This window comes from Corvus hawaiiensis, chromosome 3 (genome assembly GCF_020740725.1).
Source record: "Corvus hawaiiensis isolate bCorHaw1 chromosome 3, bCorHaw1.pri.cur, whole genome shotgun sequence".
NCBI lineage: Eukaryota > Metazoa > Chordata > Aves > Passeriformes > Corvidae > Corvus > Corvus hawaiiensis.
In genome coordinates, this window is record NC_063215.1 from 19,329,809 (window position 1) to 19,349,945 (window position 20,137).

A 20,137-nucleotide genomic window follows, 5' to 3' on the forward strand; every position below is an offset into this window, starting at 1 on the left:
TTTAATTCCCAGTTACTTCTGCTGGGGAAAAAAAAAAAAAAAAAAAAAAAAAAAGAGGTTTACAGCTTTAAGGCTGTCTGAAGAAATGAATATCTGTCAAGGATCCAAACTTTTCCTGTTTTAAGATTTGTTTATAGTACTTGTGAAAAGCAACTAATTTTTAAAGGACCTAGGAATACTATATTGATGTGTAAAGTTAACTATGATGGGAAAGCAGTTAACAGCTCACCCAGTGCCAGCTACCAATATTAAAGTATTTGTAAGTTAAATTTGGTGTAATCCTACCCAGGGGCTTTTTCTTTATTTTTTCCTTTTCACAGCAGATTTTTCTAACAGTTACAATTACTTCAAAACTGTAATCCCATTGTGGAATTATATATACTGTTAAAAAACAGTATTTTGAAGCACTTTTAATCTTACTCAAAACAAATTTTAAAAAAAAGGTCACCCTCAACATTCCGAAGCTAAATTTAATTATTGTTTTTACAAGGACACATTTTGTTCATCAGTAAATCAATCCCATCTAAAACACATCTTAATGCCTGAGAGAATTTCTACTCGGTGTCCTGTCAGTGTGGGAACCCAATAACCCAGGTACCAGAGACTCCCAGAAAGTGACAAACTTATTTCTACTTAGTGCTACTTTGATGTCAATATAATCACAGTTTTTCAAAGGCCATAGGTAACTAAATGTTAGTTTGGTCTGCTGTGGAACTAAATATCACATTGTCAACATCTAGCCTTGTTCTCTTGGGTCAGTTTTCTGCCAGAAAATCCCATTATTGCTTATTCTGAAGCACCTGAACCTCAGAAAGATTGGCAGTTCAACCAGGTGCTTACAAGGTTGGATACTTCCTGATAGTGTTGTAGTATGCTCAGTCCTTCAGTCACAAAGCACCTATGTGGATTTTCTTATTTTCTGTGGTGGATGTCTTCTGGTATTTCCTATGGAGGGAGGAGTACAGTCTCCTTTCCCTAACTACAGTGAAACCTGAGAGCTTTTGTTTGCCACATCTCTTCTTAACTCAAAGTGAGGAGCTCAGTCTATTTTTGCATGTTCTCCACAATATAGTAAGAGTTGGAATTTCTGTGCCTCCATTTTTTTCCATGTCATTCTGCCATAGTGATTTCCATATTCTTGGTGATCTTCTACTCTTTCTCTTAACTTCCTTTCACTCGTCTCCTTGTTCCCAGATGTGTTGTCCTAGCAGCGTTCACATAGAAAAGTGAACTTCTCTGAAGCTCTCCCTGTTAGTCATGACTCTTCTAGAAAAACAACTCCATGCAGTACAGTTTTTCTTGATAGAAAGGATATTCTTACCTCATACTTCTAGGGAAACTCTTCCACATTAATATATTATCTATTATTTATTTTTATTGATGTGATTTTACTGCAGTTTGCTCTGCAAGAATTGGGAAGAAGAGATGCCCTCCCAGAAATGCAGCAGTTTCCATTGTTTTTATTCTGATGAATATACAAAATAAAATATTACTGGAAAAGAGTAGTATTTTCCTCCTTGATTTAGTAATCTGGCAAAATATAGGCCTTCCCCAAATATAAATTTAAAATGCAGAGACAAAAATTAATAGGATATATTAGTAAATCACCACAGAAACATTTCCCTCTTTAGATAGGTAACCACATTATTCTTGGACATTGACCAGTGCTTATACTATTTTAAACCTTGATAGCTCTCCCAGTATACAGTAACTTTATGTATTCAATCCAGTTATTTCTGCAGAATTCTGTTTACCTGCTGGAGTGACTTCTCCACCTACATCCAGTGTTTTCCACTTGGGGTGTTTCTGATGTTCAATTCCCGGGTGTACATTTATTGTTTCATCTGCAAAGAAGTATTATCCCTTGACTTGCCTTCCCTTTCCCACCTTCCTCTTCCCTTTTCCTGTTGAGATTACATCTGTCCTCCTATAAGAATGTAGCAAGACTGAGACTCATTATATAGTTTTCAATCACTTTTATCTTAGAAAATTACTCTTTGTTGCAAGAGAAGTAACCATTTCCATTCTTATTATCACTTTTTTACTCTTGTTGTTTATGTCTTTTTTTTTTTAAATGGGAACTTAATAGAAGTTCATTACAGTTTTTCTTGAATACTGAGGTTGTTGAGCCTAGTAAGTAATCTTGTGTTAAACTGAAATACTCCTTTGATGCTAAGTATGTATCCTTTGAATCTGCAGACACTTTTTGAAGTTCCTTGATGCTTTATCTAACTTTTGTATAGGAAATGTGATTGCAAGGACTAGATGTGATGTATTTGGAGAAATGCTAAAAATTGCTAAAGTGAGCCATTTGTAAATGATAGTGTTTTATTAACTTATCTGCAATGTTGTGGTAAAACAAACTGAACAAACTGTAGTTTTTAATGTGTTCTTTAATTGCAAGTTAGTGTGCAAGTCTAATTTAAATTATTAAAAACAAAACCAAGGAACATAAATCCCCAATTATTAGTTCACCTATAAGGAATAATCTTTCCCATTTTGCTCAACAATCCTTGGGCCAAGTGAAATTAGGAATCTTATGTGGTTTCAGTGGGTTTTTTTTGCATTTTTGTTTCCTGTATTTATTGCAGATTTCCACTTGGATACCTTATCTTTGATGGCAGCATGCATGCCTGGCCAGAACAGAACACCTTGGGCTCTGTTCCTGCACTTCTCAATACTCAAATGGGCACTGTAGGTTATACCTAGCATTTCCAACCTCATGTTGTGTGGTGTTATGATAATGTCCTTTGTATAGAAACCCATCATCTGCAGCAACCTCATCTCTGTAGTCGCAATAAGTTTTACATATGGAAGTGGCTGGGCTTTTTCTCTGTTAGAATAACTCATTCAGACTCTGATAAGGTTGAGTCATTCCATTTTTCTCACTTAAGTTTGTCAACTTTTGTCTCTGAAATGGAAAACACTTGAGTTTTGTTTACATAAGACCCTTCATCATTGTTTTCATTACTCCGAGGTAGTCTTAAAAGCATGTACTCTCTAAAAAGCTCCTTAAAAGCCATCTGCATATCAGTATCTCTGATGCTGTGAAACGTTCCATGCAGGCACGAAATTGTTTGCATGAAGCACCTTGCAGAATCAGGACCTTAGTAAGTTGTCAATACTATGAAATGCTCTGAAATTAGAGGCTTCCTTTGCATAGTGGTGTCTACAACAGCCAACAGTTCATGGCCTGTTTCTTTATGTACTTAATTATCCAAAACAAAAGATAATAGTAGCTTGTATTTTTTTACTGTTTGGATTTGAATCAGTATTTAAAACCATTTGCCACTCAGTTATTACCAAAATAGCCTCAATTCAGATGAACATTCACTGAATTAGAGAATTTTTTTGAAGCAACCTGTATGGCCTAAAGAGTCTAAACTTTGCTTTTGAAGGAATGTAAGTGCTGGGCATCCACATCCCTGCAACTTCTATATGCCTAACTTCGAAAGTGAAATTCAGTGTCTGCAATAACAACTTAGGCAGTTTTGATGATACACTCCTTAGTTCCTAGCTCTTCACTAATCACCAAATATTTCAGTGTGAATGTTTGATGGTTTATTTTAATTTTTGAAACTTTTCTCTTGTCAGTCATTCTAGTGCCATTCTGTGCAGTTTCTAAGCAACTATTCTGAGAGGAGCACTTAATTGTGATTAATGATAAATGAATTTGTTTAGCTATGTTAATATGCCCAATGAATCTCTCTAAGGCCTTCTTGTCTTGGAGTTTTTCCATTTGTACAGTTGCCTCTGTCTTCCTTGGGTTTGGTCATACTTCTTTGTCATTTAACTTGTCTTACATAATTAATCTCATTCAGCCTGGCATTTGCTTGTAATCAATTCAAGGGTCTTTTCTTTGGCACAGTTTGGTAATTGTGCAAACTCCCATTGTGATGTTGATCATTTTTGCTTCAAATCAACAGATCATAACCAATTGCTCATTCCATCCAGATCTGCAAAGATCTGCAACATGATGCTGTGGTATATCCCAAGTGCTGAGGCGATCCCCATGGGAAGTTGCATAAACTGTACAGTCGCTAAAAGGGGAATTAAAAATGCAGTGTTTTGCACTTTCTGTGTTTGGTCAGACTTGCCAAAACCCTTTAATATATACCCCAAAAATAAAAGCAATTTTGTCACTTGAAGTCCTAAACATGATTGTCCGGATCCTCAGTTGGTGTAAATTAGCATAGCTCTGCTGCCTTTGGTGGAGTTACGCCAAGATACAACAGTGATGATCTGGGCAGATGCCCTCAGCTACTCTCTTGGGTTAGCATTCATGTTTGATTGCCTTATTTAAATTTTTTGAAGTTATAAAATTCCTTGCATTATTTGGTTTCTTAAAATGGCCAGTTGCTAACTCGATTATGTGGTGTCTGTATCTGCACAGTAACATCTGATTTTGCCATGCAGTTAAGTTCATCTCTTTACTTTTATCTCAGTGCTATTGGGACTTTATGTGGCACACATTTTTTGCAGCACTGTAGTATCTATATCAATGTTTTATATCTCTAAAATATCCCATATCCCTCATAAACACCTCATCATAATCTTCTTTTACAATATTTTTGTATTCCCAGTAAGTGGAATTTACATTTGCTCATCTGCATGTAAAAACTGCTCTTCTACCCTAACACACACAAAATTTCCACTGCTTCAAAGTCTGTTGATTTCTCTCCTTCCACAGATAACAGCACTGTGCTCTTTCAGCATGGCCTCAGTTGTATGAAACAACCTTAAATTTTGAGGAGTACTTTAACACTGGCCATCATTAATTATTTTTGTACGCTTGACTGTGTTTCCACTGTACTCAGCTTCAGCAGTATATATTTGCTGTAATAAGGAGGCAGAGGAGGACTGAGGTATAAGCACATTACTATTATTAGGTATTATTTTTTGGACTGTGGAAAAGGAAAAAAGACAGACCCTTCCAAAAATGTATCTAAATAAATTATATTTAAGATGTAGTTTCCATAGTTATAGTATTGACAGTTTCATTCAAATAATGAGCTGTAAAGTAGTCAGTCAGAGTGATATTGAAAACGCCTTCTTCAGGCTTCAGTTAACAGTACACTGAGATGAACAGAACCTAGTTTCCAAGTTTGCAGACTGCAAATTAATAGGGACATCATTATGAAAGCATATGATCAGTTAAAAGAGCTATAATTTATTCAAAATAGATTAGATACCCAAGTATTTTTCTTCTATATTAAACAGGAAAAGAATCAAAACATACAAATGCAGTTTATAAGAAAACCAAGTCATAGACTTTCTTTTCTTTTTTACAGGTAGAGAACTATTTTTTCTAGGTTAGTCTGGCACTTTTCTTGAATACATTGTGCACACAAAAAGTATTCTAAAGAATTACAAAATTCCAACTTACTCCTTTTACTGGTAAAACTATGAGCTTAGGGTTTTTTATTTTCTTGTATAAACTGATGATAGCTAAAAGAAATAAAATGATCCTGCATTAAATGCAATCTACTGAATGCTGAATTCAGAGTTTAATAAGTAAAAAACCAATTGTTTTTGACACCATGATCAGAATCCCTATTTCAGTAATGAATCAGGCATGATGTCAGACAATAGGTAAAAAAATTTTTAAAATATTCATTATTTCTTACAAATATTTGTATTTTTTTTCTTCTAAATCCCAGAGTTATTCTTTAATGGGGACTGAATTCAGTAACTGCTGGGCATTTCACAAATAAGATTTAATTTAAAAGCTGTGAATGTTGGTTATGCTGGACACTGCAGAGAAAAATTGCTGGGTTTGTTCGCTGTGAAGAAGAGTTGAAAAAAAATTACAGAAAAAAAACCCCAGGGAAATCATAAAAATTTATATGAAAATAACTGAATAATTTTTTAAAATGATAGATTATGGGTTTCTCCTCAAGACTTCTCCAGGAACCATTGTAGGTGGTGGTTTGTTTTCTTCTGATGCACTAATCAAGAAACATCTGTCAGGAAAGCGTAAGTATTTTCTAGAAGTATAGGTTTAATGAAGGAGGGCCAAGGGCCTTGCTTTTGAATAACACCGAATACAACTTTTGTTACTTGAGTGTGAAGAATCTGAAAGAATGAAATTATTCAGAATTTTTTTTCTTTACTTTTTTAAACCAAGTAAGGTTTAATCCTCAACATTCCCATTCACAGGAAAAGTCCTTCAATGGTTCTAATTCTTTACTGAGACCTAATCCAAAATCCTTTTAAGTAATAGAATCATAGAAAAGTTTGGGTTGGAAGGGACCTTAAAGATCATCTAGTTCCAACCCCTCTGCCATGGGCAGGGACACTTTCCACTAGACTGGGTTACTCAAAAGCCCCATCCAACCTGGCCTTAAGTACCTCCAGGGTTGGGGTATCCACAGTGTCCCTGGGCAACTGTGTCAGTAGAACACCTCCCACTGTCTTTAGCTGGCTTTGGATCGAAGATTATGTTCTGCAACTTTGAAAAGCTTTCCCTGAGCAGCATGTTTTTACTGGAGTGAGAACAATATTATAAGGCCAAATTCCATGTAGAGTTTGCACTTCTTCCACTTGACAAAACCAGTTTCAGGTTGATACTGGCATAGACAGAGCCCTATCATTATTTGTTTTTAAAGAAAAGAGTATTTTTAAAGTTTAATTAAGTATTGGTAAGGAAGTTCTTAACTTTTGTTGGAATTCTATTCAATAAAATAAACCTCTGTAAATTAAAAATTACTGATATTTAATGCAAATGAGAAGTAATTTTCTGAAAATTTTGTATGCAAAACTATTATCCAGAATACTATGTTTAATAATAATTTACCTGATTTTAATACCATTTTTTTTGTGTTAACTCTACTGAAACCAGAGTAAGTGCTGCTGATTCACAAATCATAATAAGTAAACACATCAGGACCACATATCTCCAATTTTTGCAAAATTCTTGTGCATGTTAATGTACCACAGACCAGATGTGTTTATATCTTCATATAAGGTCTTACATAATCAAAAACAATCTCAAAAATATTTTTATTCCATCTTAAAATTCAGAAGGTAGTGGGATTGTCTTTAAGGCTAAGAAAAACTTCTTTTTGTCTGTTCATGTCAATGAAGATACTTCCATTCAAAGGTAAAGTAAATGTAATGAATAAGATATTTATCCAAGGGGTGTTTTTTCTTACAAACTTCCCTCACCATAAAAAGGGGAAATTGGCTTTTTTTAAAGATAATGCCAATGGATTACATTCTCTGCAAGAGATACAGTTAACAACAATAAGTACTGGGAAGTGGCAATCCATGGGACACATTTCTGTAAGATGTAGTTTGCTGGATAACTTATTCCACAGTTGACCTTCCTCTGAGCCTATATTAATAGTGAAATTAGTGGTTTTCCTACATCTGGATGGGTGCTAAGGGGGGGGGGGTATTATGCCTATCTCTACTTCATGCAAGAAGGTTAGTAAGATGTTCTTCTTCCATTTCATGTATAGTTGAGGATCCCACTCTCTGAGCTAATCAAAACAGAGAATTTTTACTGCAGCTAGGTTCCTGCCCCACGTAATAGTCTTCCTAATCCTTGTCAAGGGGCTTTTAATTAGCAGGAATGGTTGCAAGGATCGTGTTTTTTTAAAAAAATATTTTGGCAGAGTTTGACTAGAAGATGTAAACATTCACTCTGGTAATAGAAAGTTATGATTCTTCTTCACCAGCCTGGAAAAAGAAAAGTGTTAATCAAAGTTTAGACAAGGTTTGTATCAACACTAACCAAGTCGATTAGAAATCAGACTAAGGAGCAGTAAATAGATGCTCAGGGTTATTTGACCATAAGAACACTAAAACAGGAAGTGGTTTTGGAAGTTTATTGGTTTAAAAAAATCAGAGGGAAACCTTCTTGTAAAAGTAATGTAAGGCAAAGTTAGCCTCTCGCTTTTCTAACTCTGTGGTGCATGGGAGCTCTGAGCCCTGAGATACAACAGAGCCCAAGAACTGCATGCAGCCACACAGGGCCATTGTCCTGCACGGGCCTTTATCCCTGGCTGTAACCTCCAACCTCCTTGCACTGTGCAGCTGCTTGGGAAACTATTTCTGCAGCTCTCAGACTGCAAACCTGATGTAGCTCCTTCATGAGATGTTTACAATATAAACCAAGCTTGCACTGCCTTGTCCTGTGGAAGTTGCAGAAGGGGAAATTGTACAAAAGCATGGACTTTCTGCCTTTTTCAACTGAGAAGAAAGAAAGGAGGGCCAAAGTAAGAAAAGACATGAGGGCATATCCCATGACAATGAAAAGCACAATTCATTTTCAAGTGCTCTACTTAATGATGCCTGGGAACACTTGCATGGAACTGGAATTATTACTTAAGTGCTAATCAATACAGTCTCAGATTCCAACAGAAAAATGAAGAGTTTAGCTTGAAACAGTTCTAATGGTCTTATCAGAGTTTCCTGCCCTCACTGAAGGGATGTCTCCTTTGTTCTCGTAATGTGCAAACTGCCTCATCCAGTCTGACAGGTTAGGGTGAAATGACACCAATTTCAGGTTATTGAATACTGTGTTTACAGCTCCGTTGTTTCTTTTACTGCTACCCAGAGAGCTGCAGCATCCTTTCAGGGGGAGCAGGAAATTCCAAAGCAGAGGCAGACAGATGCTCAGAGTACAAGCTGGGAGTATTATCTTGGATACGCAGTTCCTCTCACTGATCAGGATATTAGTTGTGATCCACTTCATCTACCACACTAAGAATTTCTGAACATTCATTAACTCTGCAAGCTGGACTTCAAAATCATCACTTTCAGTTGTTGAGAAGAACATGTATGAATACAAGGAAATACACAAATATTTTGAATTTATAAAACTATACAGATAGATTTGCCGATGGTTGAACTTGAGCTATCCAGAAGTGACTGGAATCAAGTAGAATAATAATACATGATCTTTCTGAAATAGTCTCTAACTAAAGGCTGCATCTGTACTGCCAATAGGAGGCCAAACAGTATTCTCTCTGATACAGTTTTTAAGATGCATTACAGAATTACAAAATCATGTAGACAGGGATATCCAAATGTTAGCTAGTCCAAGCTCCTGCTCATACCAAGTCCAGTTGGAACAGGTTGCTCAGGACCATATCCAGTCAAGTTGTGAGTATTGCCAAGGGTAGAGTTCCCACAACTATTCCAGTGTTTGACCAGAGTGATTTTTTTTTGTTGGGTTTTTTTTCATTTATAATAAATTGGCTTTCCCATGCTGAACGTTATCCCTTTATAGGCTGTCCTTCAGCCATGCAGCTCTGAGAAAACTTTCGTTATGCCTTCACTGCTCCATCCTGTTTGGTATTCCAAGACAGCAGTAAGATTCCCTTACACTTTTGTCCATAAGAATGAGCAAGCTAACTTCCTCAGTCTTGGATATCAAGTCCTTCAGGCCCAAAACCGTCTGGCAATGCCTTGTAGCAGTGCGAACCTTCACCGTAGTATTTGTGATTCTCAGAGTGCTGGGAAGAAAACAAAAACGTTGTATCCTCCTAAGTGTTACTTCATTACGTCTGGTTTGCCTGCCCAGTGTCTACCAGTGGAGTCTGCCTCCAGGCAGTAGGATGGAATACTTGTTGGGATGGGCATAACTGTGGTATTGCCCAACTGTCCTCCTTGCAGACAGGTTCATAACTAAACTCTCACTAGGGAATTTTCCCTTCAGTATGAATTAAATATGCTTACTGCATGTCTGAGGTAACTTAGTGCTCAATAGTGAGGTTATACATAAGATTCATGCTCCACACTGACTCTTAAGTCAGCCTGATGAAAAATTAGAGCAATTTTGAGAAGTTTTCAAGAATTAGTATAAAGTCACACAGAAAATCAGTAACAAAACTGGATTTCCCTTAGCTGCACTGTTCATTAGCCTTCTTACTAGACCAGACTGCCTCTCACAGTCTGATATAATTCACACTCAGTATTTTCATATTTCTTCACTTAGGCTTCTGACAAATGTTTTTAGGCCTAGAGGGAAAAAGCTGCTTGTTTTCATGAAATGAAAACTGGAGTATCGTGCTCATTTGCTGTAGATGCTTCACCCCAAAACAGAAAGTAGTATCTCTGCTTTATCTGTCTGGGAAAGCAAAACTCTTTGAGTTTGCTCCCTTTATCCAAATGTTAGCCTGTCCCTGTTACTGGATAGTATATGTTTCCAGAGAGAAACACAAACATGCAGAAGACATGTAAATGTCCATCCAGCGTAAGGAACTTCATGCTACATTAGCACTTCTCAAGGTTACTAATGAGCACAACACAGTGACTGCATCTGGAGCAAAACATAACTCTCAGCCTTAAGATGGAATTAGTCACCTAAACGCATTTTACACCAAACTACTCTTTTTACCTAACGTTTCTGAATGTGCACTGAAAATCGTGTTTTTAATTGCTCTTTTGAAACTGGAGTGGAAGAAAAAAGTTGTTAATAGTGAAGAAAATCCCAGCCCATTACATTTTTTGTCAGTTGGATTATTTTAATGGGCTTGGGGGTTTTTTGCAGACTTCTTAGCCTTCATGCTGCCCTGGGTATATTTCCCAGATAACTCAGAGATGTTTACAATCCTACTGATTTATGGCTTTGCCATAATGCTAGCCTGAGAGAACTCGCATTAGAGGCAGGACTCTTGCTTCTTTCTTAATTATATAGGTCTAGAAATATTTCTTAAGCTTGGTCTTACACACTAATTCTAGATATACCATTTTGAAGAAGAACATATAAATTGGACTTTCTTCATGCTCTTATTCTTTCCATCCTTCCCACTCAGCCTTTTTTTCCCCCCATCCATTTGATCCAACTGTTTCCTTTCCCGTGATCTTGTAGAATCCTTCTCTTTGTTGTTTGTGCATGCACAAGTTGAACAAGAAACAGATAAATAGAATAGCTAAGGAATGGCTAATGTTGTCTTGTGCCCAATCTCCTACCAACAGCTTCAGTGGATTGTTAAGGCCACAGACTACATGAAAGCTGGTAATCTTTTTTTCCTCTGCTTTTGGCAATCCTAATCTGATAGCTTTTTTCAGCATTCCTTGCTGTGATGCTGACCTTTTGAGTATTCCAGATTCATCGGTTTTGCAGTCATTCCAAACCTCCAGGAAACTCACAGGAAGTGACAGCTTCAAGGTCATACTGCTGGGCCCATCAGGCCCTTTGGTAATTGCTTCACCTAAGACAAGATACACAAAGCACAAAAGAGCAGAGCATGGGAGAGGCAGCAGCATAGAGATGAAAATTCAAGAATTACTCTATTGATAATTTTAAGGTGTTCAAGGTAACCATCAGGTTACTGACTATAGTTGACATTCCTTATCAGGGGAAAAACTACTTAGTTTAAAGAGTGAATTTTCAAAGTACTCAACATTCAGCCTAATTTTAATTTAATTTTGAGCTAAAACTCCCATTTACATCATAAACAGAAAAGTTAGACTGGTTATACGAGCTTTTGAAGACACCTTTCAAGGTGAAGAATACCAAAATGTTATACCTGTGTTACTGTCTTCAAGTGCTTCACTTGGACCCATTGTCACATGCAGGGAGCTATAGGAATCCTGTCACTGGCTGTATGGCAAACCTGGACCAATCTTGCTGTGTGGTGACTGAGTGGCAGATACTCTTGAGAGGCTTAGTGGTTCCCATATTAATAGACCAACCAGGAATAGGACATTTTTCTTCAGAGACAAATGTGTCCACATAAATTTACTGAAAAAAGCCGATGTGGGTTTTTGATTCTTTTTTTTTTTTTGAGCACAGGCTTACAGCAATGCTATTAGGAGACAAGAGAATCTTCATGGCTTTGTTCCTAGTTGTAGGGCATGTTACAGCTATCTTCTCCTGCATTTTTCTCTGTGCCTCCATCATTTTATGTTATTCCTTCATATACTAATGAAGCTTTTTTTCCAAAGGCTGAGCTGTTTGGAAATGAACATTTGAATTTGCATATGTTGGAACTGATTCATCAGTGGTGCCAGGAAGTGCTCTCTGCTGCAGGGAGGGGATCTGCAGCTGCCCGGTGCTGCCTCCAAGGCAGGCGATGCTGGCAGGAGAGAAAGCGTGGGCAAGGTGCCCAGGGGGAGAACTGATTCACAGCTTCCCCCTGGCAGCTTCTGAGCACAGAGCACCCCCTGGGTGGTGCACAGAAGCTATTTCACATTAGGCACATACCCTGCCTTTGGCAACTGGCATGTTAAGGGGGTATGTGCTGATGCTAGATATGAGAACAGCGGGCAGCACGTCATGGCACTTGCTGCTGGGAAGCTGGGAAGCCCTGACTGGTAGCAAAACAGGCAGCATGCAGAGGTGGTAATGGAAGGCACAGGAATATTTTTTCTAAAGCAATATAATTAATTTAAACTCATTGTGTGTATCTGTGCATTCAAGTGCAAGGCAATATTTTATGTGCCAGCATGATGCATTTTAGACTGTTTATAGGAAAATGGATTTCAGTGTAATTAAAAAACATATCATGTTATTTCTCACCCCCACACAGTTAAAAAAATGCAGGAGTGCAATATAGATAATAGCAGCAGCTAAGGACAGAAAAAACAGTACATGCAGAAAATCAGGGAATTAATTAAATTTTATCCGAGGAGAGGAATATGCAGTCAGCCAGCGCTAGTTCAGAACCATTCAGTTGCTGGGGATTTCTAGAGGCAAAGAGAAAGAGACAGAGCAATCTCTCTGCAGAGATACAAGAGACTGAAGTTACTCCATGAAGCCTCTGAGCCAAAATTATTTTAGTCTCATGCCTGGACTAGCTCCACAGGCCTGGCTTTGTTCCTTCATGGATAGAAAGACTGTATGATGAAGGTGGCAATAACAAATCTTTCCATTCTATGCTTCTTTCTGCTCTCCAATCTGTACTTCTCCCAGTGTCTTCTGAGAGGACTTAGTAATGCCCCACCAGGAGGTATCCTTGTTTGAATCCCCTTGATCTCCTGTCCACTCTTAACTGGAACTGCGTTGGATCCAATGCCAAAAAAACCCCTGACAAGATGGAAAAAGATTTTTCTAAATTCACCCATTTGCCCTTCCACCACAATTTTTTGCTGACTCTTGTAATTTCCTGAAATCCTCTTCCTTTATATGTGCTTTGGGTTTGGCATTTAAATTTCCCTATTACCTCCAGTGAGACATGTGGAGAAGTAATATTTAGCACTTTTGCTAAAACTAAATTTCAGTGATTGAGTACTCCTTCTAGGTAGAACAAATAGAGAGACATAATTAACATATGAATCTAAATTATCTAAATTTAACTTTTTTTTTTTTTGGCTTACAATGCATCTTTATGAAACTTTGATATTTATAAGGGTCTGACTTTGCATGGTCATTATAGGTACATTTGTGAGGATTGGAACATAAATTTAGCCTTGAACATGAAACCATAGATGTAAGATCTCCTTGAAATATTCATTATCTGCATGACTGTCTCAGAGTTTATGCTGCCTCTTGAACCAATTCAAATTACCTCAAATGAGCTCTGCATGCAATTTCCAGAAGTGCCTGGTGTTAGCCTGTTTCTGCTCCTTTTGAAGCCAGTGATAAAGCTCACAAGGACTTTAATAAAAATAAGAGAGGGCAAGATACTTAAAATGACTCATTGAGTCTTGACAGCCGATAAATTCTGTATTAAGGTTTCACACACAGCACTTTCTCCTCTGACACAAGGGCACAATGTGTACCCAGTCATTTCAGCAATGTGAGAGGACCACAAGCAATGCAGACAGCAGGAATTATAAAATCAGCTGGGAGAAAAGAGCAGGAGGACAACAAAGGTGATGAAAGAAGAGATAATGGGAAAAAAACCAACAAAGATGAAGGAGGAAAGAAGAAAGAAACATCAACTTCAAGGTTATTAGAGATCATGAAAGGAGGAAGGATGAGGGAGGATCAGAGATTGAAGACATCAGCCAAAGGGGACAGAGAAAATAAAAGAAGCAAAACAGAGAAAATTTTAAAGAGTCAAAAGAGACAATGAAGAAGAAAAGGTTTTGGGAAATGAGGGAGTAGAATGCAGAAGAGAAGTGCTGGAGAGGAATATGGATGGAAAGCAAACTATGGAGCACTGCAGGAAAAGGACAGCAGATTGAAAATAGGGTGAAAGAGGCACCAGGAAAGAAAATGTAAGGAGTAAAATAGAGTGAAGAAGTATGTAGATATGGCACCTCACTGAGGAAAATTAAGGGAAAAGAAATCCATCCTAACAAAACTGTTTTTCATTGCAAGTTCATAGATAGGTTGTGTAGGTAGAAGGTTTTTGTCTAGGTATCTAAAGAAAGTATCATCACTGGAATTCCGAAATCAAATGGTATGGTAAAAATAGACAATAAAAGACAACAGGATTAAAGTGGAAAATATCTGTATTCATACTGGAATTAGATCAGACAACGGCTTTTCTGTGCCATCATGAGGAAAAGAATCAGCAGCATTCCCACTTCACATACTTAATTAGAGCTTGAAAATCTACCAGAATACCTGGGCCTGAAAGTAAGATTTTTAGATATTTATACATCCAGATTGCTTTCACAGAGCTGGCTAGAACAGTAATGGCTGGGAGGCATTGCTGTGACTACTAAGAAGCATAAAGACAAAATGAGTTGCTGCTATCTGTCCATCTCCTGCTAAGGCGGTGTTCTCATAACAACAGCCACAACACTGACTTACTGACACACCTGTGGCCGAAAATCTGTGCTGAGGACCACTCAGCTCTGTTCATGATCTTGTTTCTCACCCTGGAATGCTCCCTACAGGTTAGTGGTGAGTGGCAGAGGACGGAACTGGAGGAAAACTTGTTCTCTCTTTTGGCCTCTTAACTAGTTAAAAAGAGGACTTTTATGTCAAAAGCAGCAAACCTGCCATTTTTGACAAGCCCTCAAATTCATAAAGGGATAGACACACAATAAACTTACTATACCCCACAGAAAAAGCAGTTTTTAATTTGACAGAGCTTCTTCTCATTCCTTCCCTTTCTTGCCCTCTCCTTTTTTTCTCCTCTCTCACATATTCAATTCAGGGAACTGCAAACGCAATTTCTTTACAATTTTACTTCCGTAACCTTTTGTTCTGGGACTACCTCACTAGAAAAAAAACCAAAACAAACCACCATAATTTATGAATCCACATGCAGTTTCAGAAGACATACAGCTTCTTAGCTGCAAACAGAGCAGTGAATAAGAATCTATACTTCTAGCATATTTTCCTCTTCTGTGTAAAGTAATTTAGACTCTTTATTCTCCAATTTTCCTCTGACAAATCCTTCCCTTTTCCAAAGCAGTATTGTGAGATTTTATCCAGTAATGTTTTTAAAATACTCAGATCTTCAGACAAAAAAATAGAAATGCAAGTATTATTGTGTCTGTCTTCCAGCCTCCCAACCTATGAATTCCATTCCTGGTGATTCAGTCAAATAAAACAGAATCTCAAATAGATGGAAACCACCACACAATAAAAAAATTCTACATTCTGCTATGAAAAAATCCCACAGGAAACAATTATATTTCTCTAGCCTTTCTGAATCTTCAGTAGAAAAATCACACCTCTACTGTGTAGATTGACAGCATGGTCAAAATAAAACTATGGGAAAGATATAATTTTCTACTAATCCCAGTTCTTTTGCAGTGTGGAACATTCTGAAGAACCATTCTGAATTTTTGCACAGTTTCCTGATTTATTCCCTTATTCAATTTGATTTTTCTTTCACTAGCTACATCCTTAAATAGTTACAGCTTTAAATAGTTAATTAGTAATTTATAGGATATTCTCTCTGATAGACTTATACTTGTGTTCACTTTCTTCACAAGGGAAGATTGGATGCACAATGTGGTAGGTACTAAGTGCTGTAAACTACACAGTAAAGGTAACATCAGTCTTTAGTGCTGATACATCAGCTTACTGATGATGGGTCATGAAAGGTATTTTGTAGGAAGTCATTGCAATTGGCCAGTGTGAGAGAGATTGATGGTTTAATTCTTTTCCATGGGAGCTGATATCCTCAGCACAAAAGTAAAATGTTGAAGTACTTTTTATGTCTTTATCAGTATGTTTTGGATCTATTATGTTTTAAAATAATTTGAAAAAGTAAGTCAACCAAAGTCATACACAATAATGAGGACAAAACTATTGCAGTTCTGTCTTTGCACTTTGTGTAAAATCCTATTTGCTCTCATGCTAGTAAAGCTGTCAAACTAAGTACGTACACTACATGTAAGCTTATCTTGCTCCTGTGGACCTAGATAAAAGCCTAGGAATACAGGTTTAAATATGGGTCTTATTTGTAGTGCCCTATGCTGGTGAGAGCTGGGGGGTCTTGTGAGCTCAGGTTTCAACAAGACTTTTAACCATTGGCATTTGGACCAACCCTGCCAGAGCTCATTTGGGCATTGCATCCATTTCCTCCCCAGTCCCAGGAACCTCCCTGAGTTCCTCAGGCTGCCAAAATTTTAATTGCTGCACACCTTCAATCTTTCCACAGTGAAGAATCAGTAGCAGAGCTTAAGTGTATTTTTCTCAATTTAACTCTCACCTTTTTTCTTCCTGCTATTGAATCTAAGCCCAATACTGAATCCAGCTGCCACAGCTGTTGTTGTTCTGCTGCCTGCCCTACTTTCTGCTTCTGCTTATTTTCCCAAAAATGCTTCTCTTGGATGGTCTGTGAAATGAATGGGACATCAAGGCACTGCTAACTGCATTCCGCTTCCCTGACAAGCCCTTTCTTTTACTGGATGCCCTGAATTTGTAGTCAAGTGCTAGTATTCTAGGTTCTGAACGTCACTCTTCAGAGAGTCAGTTCCTTTTGTCACCTCCCTCATTACAGTACTAAAATATTTCCTGTGCTGCAATAAGCTATTATGTAGATTCTACAAATGAGTTTCTGATCCTGCCAAATTAGATTTACTTTAAGTAAGCAAGGAAAACTGCAGCTCTCTTTTTCCACATACTCTGATAGTCATTTTCAAAGTTTCACATAACCTGCCTCTTACAAGCACCTGTGCATACGTTTTTCTGGCACTGTTGTATGTATATATGATTGATTAAGTCAAATATGTATAGGTAGTAAATGATAGCAAAGTCGTAAGGTATGTGCAAGTCTTACATATGCTCAGATATTTGGAAAATACAGACTGCCAATTCCAATAGAACAAGAACTTAGGGTTGTCTCCTTATCTAATCTGTTTAGGATAGCAAGTAAATATTGTAATAGCTTCATAGTTGTAACAGACTGCTGCATATCTGCATCCTATGTGTCACATTCTTAGAAGCACTTCCCATAGAATGGAAACATCAAGAAATATAAGTGTTTCAGAGTTTTAAAATGTTCTTACCAAGTGCACTAAACTCCTATTTCATCTGTTATATGAAGGTACATATAAGCTTATGAGATTTGAAAACAAATATTATAGTGCCAAAATCAAAATTTTAAAGGTCTTTCTGAAATCCTTGCCAACATAAAGATCTCATCTGGTTTAATCAAAAATAGGATTTTAAACTGATATGAACTGTGCAAAGCCGTTTCTGAAGATATTAAATTAAATTTACAGCAGGGTGATTTCTTCTTTAGCTTCAGTTGCTTAATTTTTTTTTTTTTAAACAACACAGAAATAAGCTAGCTTTTAAATTGTGTAAGACTGTCCAAATGGTTGAGGTGCAATGGTCTTATTTTGAGACTGATTGATGGGATATACTGGTGCATCTTAAAAATCCTGTTTGTTAAGACACTATTAATCATGCTGCCTGTAACGAAAAGTCTTGGAAAAGATGAGAAAAACATTGCTCAGTTTTGCTAATAGCTTATCCTTGAAAGGATAGAAAGTCTGGAGAGGAAATTGATGGCTTCAAATCATGGGTTCATAAAGAAGAAATCATTGTCGTTACCTCAGACAGTCTGCAGAGGAATAGTCCCATGGCTCTGGGTTCTCCTTTAATCATGTAAATGCCATGGACAATTAGAGCCAAAATTTAGTCAATTTCTTTAATTAATTCTTACCCCCATATCTTTTGATTCAGCATCTTAAGAGGCTTCAGTGATGCAGCTAGTCTTGATAGAAATACAAGATAGACATTACAGACCACTGAAGCTACCTAGCATGGAAAAAAAAAAAACAAATCACATGAAGCAAGAGATTGTCTCTCTGTAGATCTCAAAACATTTGCCTAAAAATAAATATAGAGAACATATATATATATATAGATATAGAGTATTTAAATTATAAGATATCACATAAGATACCCTGACCTCTTATTTTTTTAAAGAAATAACCAAAGTTAATGCTAGCCATGTGCAACCACAACAAAGAATGAAGGGTAGGAGCCATATGGACTGAGTTATGACTCCTTTATCAAGGATCATATTTTTACATAATTGGTATCAGAAGGATCTATGCAGAAATTACAGGCTTTATATTTCTATAAGCAGAAAGATTGATGTGTGATGTCAACCTCTATGTTGGTCTTTAAGATATTAAGAGCCATGTTAAGACACCTTCCATGCAAGACCACAGTCATGTATTTGGTCCTGTGCAAAGACAAAGCAAGAGAGGAGAATTGTCTCTAAGCATGTTGTTTAGATTTCTTGTCTAAAGTGCACAGCTTCTTTGGGATGAAGAAGAGAAACTTCAGTGTTGTAGGGAACCCTACAGATTTTACCAGCTCACATCTGAGAACTGCTACCGTATTTTAATGTTTTCTATAGGATAACTGAGTGGGTCCAGATGAAGATTATATGGGAACTTCATTGAATGCATTCCAGTTTAATTTGTCTTTCAAGGTATCAATAATCATGTTTGAAGTGTGGCCCTGCAGAGCTCCTTAGAAGTAGGTAATGCTCACTAGCTTAAAACAGCTAAAATTCAGCTTAATGGAACTCGACAACTCAATTGCACTGAATTGTGGGTTGCTTAATTCCTGATTTTAAGAAATGTTCAAGTCTCTGCAGAAACCTTGTGAAAGAAAGGTTTACCAGTATGGACCAACTTTGAGGAAAGCAGACATGTAACTAAAGGGTGAAAGCCAAAGTCTGCATGAACTCCTGATTCAAACAGTGAAAAAATTCAATGTTATAGAAATCTTGTGTTTTAGAATGCAACATCTGAATTTGTGAGCAAGCTTTTTTGAATTTGAATGCTTTCTCCAAATGAAGCATTAAATAGCATAGCTAAAATTCAAAACTCAGACTCAAGAAAAGTGACTTTTTGGAATTCAAACAGCATTTGTCTGTTCAGTAAAATGCATATGAATTAATTCTTTGTCTTTTCTGTGATTTAGTATAGCAGTTCAAATACCAACTAATGATTTTTCTTAGCATTCTAATGTAGCTTTTTCTGTGATGATCACAATCATCTTTGCAATGTAGAAAAAACCATTTTCTTTGATGGCTCTAATGTCATTCCACTGTTAGAAATTCCACTGAGGGATGTATAATTTCTGTCTGGTGCTGTAGCTTGGTGTTTGGGTGGGTTACCATTTCTCTGCAAGAGGCCAGCATTACTTCCCTGTCTACACATTTTGTTTTTCTTAGGCATTTCCTTTGCTTCATGGAGAGGTGAAGGGGTCTCTTCATGGTGCAACCTCATGACACTGTGCAAGGGGATTAGAGCAATAGCTCCAGTGGAAAAGAAAATTACTTGCTGAAATGTTAGCCACTACCTAAGCATACACCATGGGGATAGTCCATTTGCTGTCAACCCGACTCATTCCTGGCAGTGTAAGGATGCTGGATTGCTGGGAAGTCTCCAGTAATCTGCCTGTACTTCAGATATCCAGGAAGCATTTGAGTGGGCAACTGAGGAGTAGCAAACAAAAACATTTTATGAATGAAAAACTATGTTTGTCCCTGGTGTGGAATTAAGCTCAGGTTTAGCAATGGTTAGGGGTCCCAAAGGCTGGCACCTGAGGAAACAAGGACTAAGCCAATGAATATTTTTAAATGGGCAGTTATGTCTTTCCTGTGAGTAACTGCTCAATGTCTCTTCCATTGTTATTCTAGGTGTCCCACCCCTGGGTGTGATGGCTCTGGGCATATTACTGGAAATTATGCTTCTCATCGAAGGTATGTAAAGACAAGGTTTTGTTATTTAAACAAATAACTGCAGGGCTAGAAGGTACCTCAACTGACCTAACCACTCTCTGAATACTGAAGTAGGATTG

The 20,137-nt window shown here is 37.3% G+C and overlaps 1 protein-coding gene across 17 annotated transcripts in view; it reads left to right on the plus strand.

Moving 5' to 3' along the window:
- MYT1L (myelin transcription factor 1 like) overlaps positions 1-20,137 on the plus strand; it is a 309,348-nt gene that overhangs the window by 256,082 nt on the left and 33,129 nt on the right. For all 17 annotated transcript variants that reach the window (XM_048296661.1, XM_048296659.1, XM_048296662.1 and 14 more), the window contains one exon: positions 19,977-20,039. In XM_048296661.1, the coding sequence (XP_048152618.1) occupies positions 19,977-20,039 (63 nt within the window). The remainder of the gene's footprint in view (positions 1-19,976; positions 20,040-20,137) is intronic.